The 6,817-nt window shown below is 40.1% G+C and overlaps 1 protein-coding gene across 1 annotated transcript in view; it reads left to right on the top strand.

Moving 5' to 3' along the window:
• Positions 1 to 6,370, top strand: part of LOC106872326 (serine/threonine-protein phosphatase 4 catalytic subunit) — a 42,660-nt gene extending 36,290 nt beyond the window's left edge. The window contains exons 7-9 of the mRNA XM_014919273.2: positions 430 to 619; positions 2,400 to 2,478; positions 5,979 to 6,370. Of these exons, the coding sequence (XP_014774759.1) occupies positions 430 to 619; positions 2,400 to 2,478; positions 5,979 to 6,029 (320 nt within the window). The 3' untranslated portion in view covers positions 6,030 to 6,370. The remainder of the gene's footprint in view (positions 1 to 429; positions 620 to 2,399; positions 2,479 to 5,978) is intronic.
• The last annotated feature ends 447 nt before the right edge of the window (positions 6,371 to 6,817 follow it).

Genomic DNA, 6,817 nt, shown 5'->3' on the forward strand with positions numbered 1-6,817 from the left:
CAACTGTTAGGGTGTGGCACTTTTTCACGTAGCTATCCTCATCCATTCTCACCACATGTCCATACCAGCGCAATCGTCTCTCTTGCATGCCACAACTGATGCTTCTAATGTTCAGCTTTTCTCTCAAGATACTTACACTCTGACGGGTATTCACATTGACATTACACATCCAACGGAGCATACTGGCTTCATTCCTTGCGAGCTTACGCATGTCCTCAGCAGTTACAGCCCATGTTTCACTGCCATGTAGCATGGCTGTTCGTATGCATGCGTCATACAGTCTGCCTTTTACTCTGAGTGAGAGTCCCTTTGTCGCCAGCAGGGGTAAGAGCTCTCTAAACATAACTAAAGGAATCATACACCAATATTAACTTGCTACATTCATTGATATTTGTACCTGTAACCTTTTTTTTTTTTTCTCTTTTACAGACATGCAAGGCTGGGGTGTCTCTCCTCGAGGAGCTGGGTACCTGTTTGGCAGTGATGTGGTGTCACAGTTCAACGTTGCTAATGACATTGATCTCATTTGCCGGGCTCATCAGTTAGTCATGGAAGGCTACAAATGGCATTTTAATGAGACTGTTCTAACTGTCTGGTCAGCACCAAATTACTGTTACAGGTGAGTTATGTAAATTTTGGTAATTGGTGCATTTGTGGAATTGGTAGAGCATCAGATGTAATAAAGTTGTGCTCTGTTTAGTTAGGGATTTTCTTTTTTTTTACCTTCTTAGATGCAGGAATGGTTATGTGGTCAAGAAATTTGCGTCCCAGCTTCCCTACCACATGGTTTTGGGTTCAGTCCCAATTCTTGGAACCTTGGGCAAGTGCCTTCTATAATAGTCCTGGGCTGATCAAAGTCTTGTGAGTGAATTTGGTAGATGGAAACTGAAAGAAGCTCATTTCATGTATATAAATATATAAAATCATCATTCTCCTCATTTAATGTCTGTTTTCCATGCTGGCATGGGTTGGACGGTTTGACAGGGGCCACATCAGGTTTCATAGTTTGTTTTGGCTTGGTTTCTATGGCTGGGTGCCCTTCCTAATACCAACCACTTCAGAGAGTGTGATGGGTGCTTTTTGTGTGGTACCAGCACCCTCACCAATGCTTTTTACATGGCACTTTTGCTTTAGGGTCTCAATTCTGTTGTTGTTGGTGGGTTTTCTCTAGTACAACACGGTTCCACCAATCTCAAACCTCTGTCTTCACTTTCGTAAGGTTCAGCATTTTGAGATTATCCTTCAGTACTTACTGGGTCTTCCTCTTCCACAACTTTCACACACACACACACACACACACACAAGTGTATGTCTTCGAATGTTGGGCCTCATGTAGGCGATGACAAGTGACTGAGACTTTTGGCAATATGCAGTGTTTGAGAAGACTTGTGAAGCCAAGTGAAATCATAATTGTGGCCATTACCAGTATCATGTAATTGGCTCATAAAAAGCACCCATTACACTCTTGGAGGGGTTGGCATTAAGAAGGGCATCCAGCTGTAGAAACCATGCCAAATTAGACTGGAACCTGGTGCAGTCCTCTGGCTTACCAGTTCCAATCAAACTGTCTAACCCATGCCAACATGGAAAGCAGATGATAAATGATGATGATGATGATATGCCAGGGGTCACCAAACTACAGCCCACACGGTCAGTTCATCTGGTTCACCACTGCACTGTACCTTTTGTGTAAGTACCCACAATGAGAGTTCAGTTGTCTTTGGCATAGCATCAGTGTTTGGAACTTATGTTTGCGAGCGAACATTTTCAAAATTGAAGTATGTGAATGCGGTTGACTGATAAACATTTGAAAGCAATTCTCTTGATTGGATGCAGCAATTCTCTTGATTGGATGCAGCAATTCTCTTGATTGGATGCAGCAATTACAAAACAAATACTGATGAATTCCTGTTTCACAAATCTCACTCACCTTTTTTTGCTGCTTAGTTTGAGAGATTTGGATATGTGCACTCTGGGTGGGATATAACTATCTTATTGATAACGTTTTGGTGAATAAATATATTGGTTGTCTTTATTTTTTTGTTTATTCACTGTATTGTATTAAACAAAATAGTTATGCAGCCCACATGTGTCATTCTCTCAGTTATCTTGCTCACTGTGAAAAAAAGTTTGGTGACCCCTGATGATATGCAAACATTAAGTTAGTTGAAATATGTTTGTCAAATATTTCAACTGCTAAAAGGCAAATTCACTATAGTTACCATGGAGGAAAAATTCTCTCTGAAGGTAAAAGGTATAAAAACACCATATCTGCCCAGTGTTGCCCTCTGTTGGATTCCCAGAATGCTAAGACAATAAGCCCTTATCATTGTGTTTGGCTGTGTGTTCAAGTGTCGTACTGTTCTTTAATGTAATTTCTATTTTCCTGTCTCTTGCAGATGTGGCAACGTTGCAGCAATATTAGAACTTGACGAACATGTACAAAGAGATTTTACTATTTTTGAAGCTGCCCCACAGGTGAGTGCAAGCCGCAGTGCCATTGAGCATCTCGTTCTGTTCATGATGATAGCAGTAGGAGTTACTGATGTTGTTAGTCCTTCCCTCATTCCAGATCAGCCCTACTTGAGCAATCCAGCCATATGATTGTTGTTTATCAAAGACAATCAAAAGAATAAGAGCTTTGACAGTGTAAGTGAAGTGAATTGGTTTCAATCGAGATATTGAAACCTCATCTCTGAACTTAGTTGCTGGAAATAGATATTCTTTGCTTCAGTGTAAGCATTCAAATATTGTCTTTAGGTGTGGCAGTGTGGTTAGAAGGTTGCTTCCCAGTCACATGGTTCCAGGTTCAGTCCCTCTGCATGGCACCTTGAGGCAAATGTCTTCTACAATGATCAAAGCCTTGTGAGTGGCTATGGAAGGTGGAAACTGAAAGAAGCCTGTCGTATATATACTATATGTATCTGTGTGTGTGTCTTTGTGTCTGTGTTGTTCCCCTATCACTACTTGACAACCAGTGTTGGTGTGTTTATGTCCCTGTAACTTAGCAGTTTGGCAAAAGACACTGATAGAATAAATACTAGGTTTAAGAATTAAGTCCTGGGGTTAATTTGTTCAACTAAAATCCCTGAAGCAAGTGAAAGAATAAAAGACTATCAAAATCCTGCCGTATTTCACATGGAATTTATGGTCTTGGTTGTATGAGTCAATCTACTTTTTTGCCTTTTTCTGTAAATTTGGGTCTGAAAAATACAGTATAGAAAATCTTTGCATTTCTATTTTCTCGCACACTCTTTGTGAGCCAGTGATTCAATAGTTTGGAATTTTCAACTTTTACAGAAATGGCCCCATTTTACTTTGGCACCACTCATCATTATCATCATCATCGTTTAACTTCTGTTTTCCATACTGGCATGGGTTGGAAGGTTTGACTGAGGACTGGCAAGCCAGAAGGCTGCACCAGACTCCAATCTGATCTGGCAAAGTTTCTGTAACTGGAAGACCTTCCTAACGCCAACCACTCCGAGGGAGTAGTGGGTGCTTTTTACGTGCCACCGTCACGGGAGCCAGTAAGGTGGCACTGGCATTGACGATGTTTGGAAAGTGCTTTTTACATGCTGCTAGCACAGGAGCCAGCGGGGGGTGCACTGGCATCGACCATGTTCAGATGGTGCTTTTTACATGCCACCAGCATGGGGAACCAGTCAGACTGCACTGGCATCAACCCACGCTTGAATGGTGCTTATTACGTGCCACCAGCCCGGGTGCCAGTCAGGTGGCACTGGCATCAGCTATGATTACGATTTCACTTGACTCAACAGTTCTTCTCAAGCACAGTGTATCGCCCAATGATTCAAGGGTACTTTTAAATGGGTTGGTTATGCAAAACTGGTATCGGCCACAGCTGTGATCTCACTTTACTTGCCAGGTCTTCTCAATCACAGCATACCTTCAAAGGTCTCAATCTCTTGCCATTGCCCAACATTCGAAGGTCATGCTTCACCACCTCATCCCATTATCTTCCTAGGTCCACCTCTTCCACTGTTAATGTGTGACACTTCTTCACACAGCTGTCCTCATCTATACACATCACATGACCATTCCAGTGCAGTCGTCTCTCTTGCACACCACATCTGATGCTTCTTAGATCCAACTTTTCTCTCAGGGTGCTTACACACTGACATTACACATCCAGCAAATCATACTAGCTTCATCTCTTTCAAGCCTATGCATGTCCTCAGCAGTCACAGTCTACCTTTCAATCTGAGCAGGAGGCCCTTTGTTACCATCAGAGGTAGGAGCTCTCTGAACTTTGCCCAGGCTATTCTTATTCTAGCAGCTACACTCTCAGAGCAACCATCACACACTACAGACTTGGTCATCGAAGTAGCGGAAGTTATCACCTACTTCTGGTTTCTATGTGAAGGAATCTGTTTCCTGTACATCTTCGATGTTTATTGCCTCTGATTAACCTTCCTTTGATGTTGATGTACCTCTTGCGTGCCCATAGTTTACACCAAGTACATCTTAGGGGAGTTGCTACCTATGCCTTTTCTACAGATTGAGCAGGGCCATCTATCTGAAAAGGTTTTTGATTTGTCTGTTTTTCTACTTATTAGGACTTTGGTTTTTGCTAGATTGACTCTAAGACCCTTCAATTCTAGACTTTGCCCCACTGATTACACTAAATCTCGTAACCTGAAATATCTGAATCAACTTGGCTTTAGTACAATGATATTTTAGAGGCTCAGCTGATGCATTTATAATGTTTATGATTTATTTTGTGGGTCAGATATGGTTAAAATGTTTTAGAGGATCATGTATGTTTATAATGTTTTGGCAGTTAGGAATACATACAATGTTTGGAGTCAAGTAATATGCTTGTAGTATTTATGATGCTTTTAAGTTTAAGGTAGATGTGCTTTAGGGATCTGGTATATGTTTGATGTTATGGGTCACCTTAATCTTTCATCCTTTCAGGGTCGATAAAATAAGTTGAGCACTGAGGTCAATGTAATCAATTTAACTACTCTTGGGTAAAAGTATAAAAGTTGCACCCCTCTGCTAAGCCATGTGGAGCCAGTGTGGCAGAATCAGCTCATAAACCAGTATGATCTTGAACTCAAATTCATAGCCTTCATCTCAGACCATGGTTGGTGGAGAGATAGGCAATCCAATCCAATCTAATGTATGATAATTAAGAGCTGTATTTTATGGGATTGATGTTTGTGATGATATTAAATGATGTATTAATGGTCAATGATTAAGATGTTGCAAACGATGTGCTGTTTATGATGTTTTGGGGATCAGATTATTATGATGTTTTGGGATTAATGATCATGATGCTAAATAATTTATTAGGGGTCAAACAATGTGCTGTTTATGTTTTAAGGTTAGATAATTATTTATATTTTGATGGTCAAACAACAACTATGATGTAGAGTGTGTTTTGGAGGTCAGATGATGTGGTGTATATTTCTGATGCTATGCAGGGAGGGGGTCAAATGATGTTATTGGAGTCAACTAGCCTGCTGATATCTCCAGTGTGGTGTACATGCAGCCCTGGACATCTAAGAATATCATAGACCTGTTATTGTTCTGCCTTGTGTAACTATCTTTTGCCTGTTCCTCTAAGAAGCACTGTGTTTGCAAACCAACTGGCCCAGACACAATAGCACGCTGCCACTGAGCTCGTGTGAACCGAGCCAACCAGGTCGCCGATGCTGCAACCATGCCACAATCACCTGCAAGGGACAGTGGCTGCAGCATCAGACATGAAGAAGAGTGGCAGCAACAGTAATCCTGGGCCACATGCAGAGTTCCTGACAGTAGCTTCGGCACCATTGGGCTACTGGAAGAGCATTAACCAGCACACTAGCTAGTGTATTTCGTGATATTTATGATAATAATGATGCTGAGTATTAATTTTGGTGCATGTCAAATGTATTTATAATGATGTTCTGTCTCCATATAGATCTGATAGATGTCTAAATTGTGTGTCTCACTCTCTTTTCCAGGAATGCCGTGGAATCCCATCTAAAAAGCCACAACCAGACTACTTCCTCTGATGAACGTCAATATATCTGCCCCCACCCCACCTTTCTCTCTCTCTCTCTCTCAAACCCACTACTCCCCAATCTCTCTTACCTGTCTCTCTCTCTCTCTCCTACATTACCATAAACCAAATACGTCTTACCTGTGAACTTAACTGGACCGTGATTGGCCAGCTGTTGCACAACATAACATTCAGAGACTGACACATACACACACACAAATGGAAACAGAGACATACATGCACATACACACACATATATATATATATATACATGCACACAAATATATCTACTATTGCTATACTCATTGTCACCATTCATTTCTCATTAAATATCATCACAACACTGTCATTCAACTTCAGCCTCTGTCTCTTTAATGTATGATTATATTTTATAAATGTTATGTAATATGTAGGTATGTGTGCATATATATGTAATGCATGTATACATGGATGTAATACATATATAAAATATAGATAAATATAGATTATATATTGTAATATACATTATATGTATATAATGTAATTTACAGTATATACTGTGTATATATATATATATATACATGTCAGTGCATATGTGTACATATAGGTATGCATTTATGTATGTATTTATGTGTGTGTGTGTGTGGATACATGTATGGTTATATGTATGTATATACATATGCATAAGTGTGTGTGTGTGTGTGTATATATATATATATATATACATACACACATGCAAATGCATGTATGTGTAGACATATGTTTGTATATAATAATTAATGTACTCCTGATATCTATAATACATTTGTGATGTACAATCCA

The sequence above is a fragment of the Octopus bimaculoides genome, chromosome 28 (genome assembly GCF_001194135.2).
Source record: "Octopus bimaculoides isolate UCB-OBI-ISO-001 chromosome 28, ASM119413v2, whole genome shotgun sequence".
Lineage (NCBI taxonomy): Eukaryota > Metazoa > Mollusca > Cephalopoda > Octopoda > Octopodidae > Octopus > Octopus bimaculoides.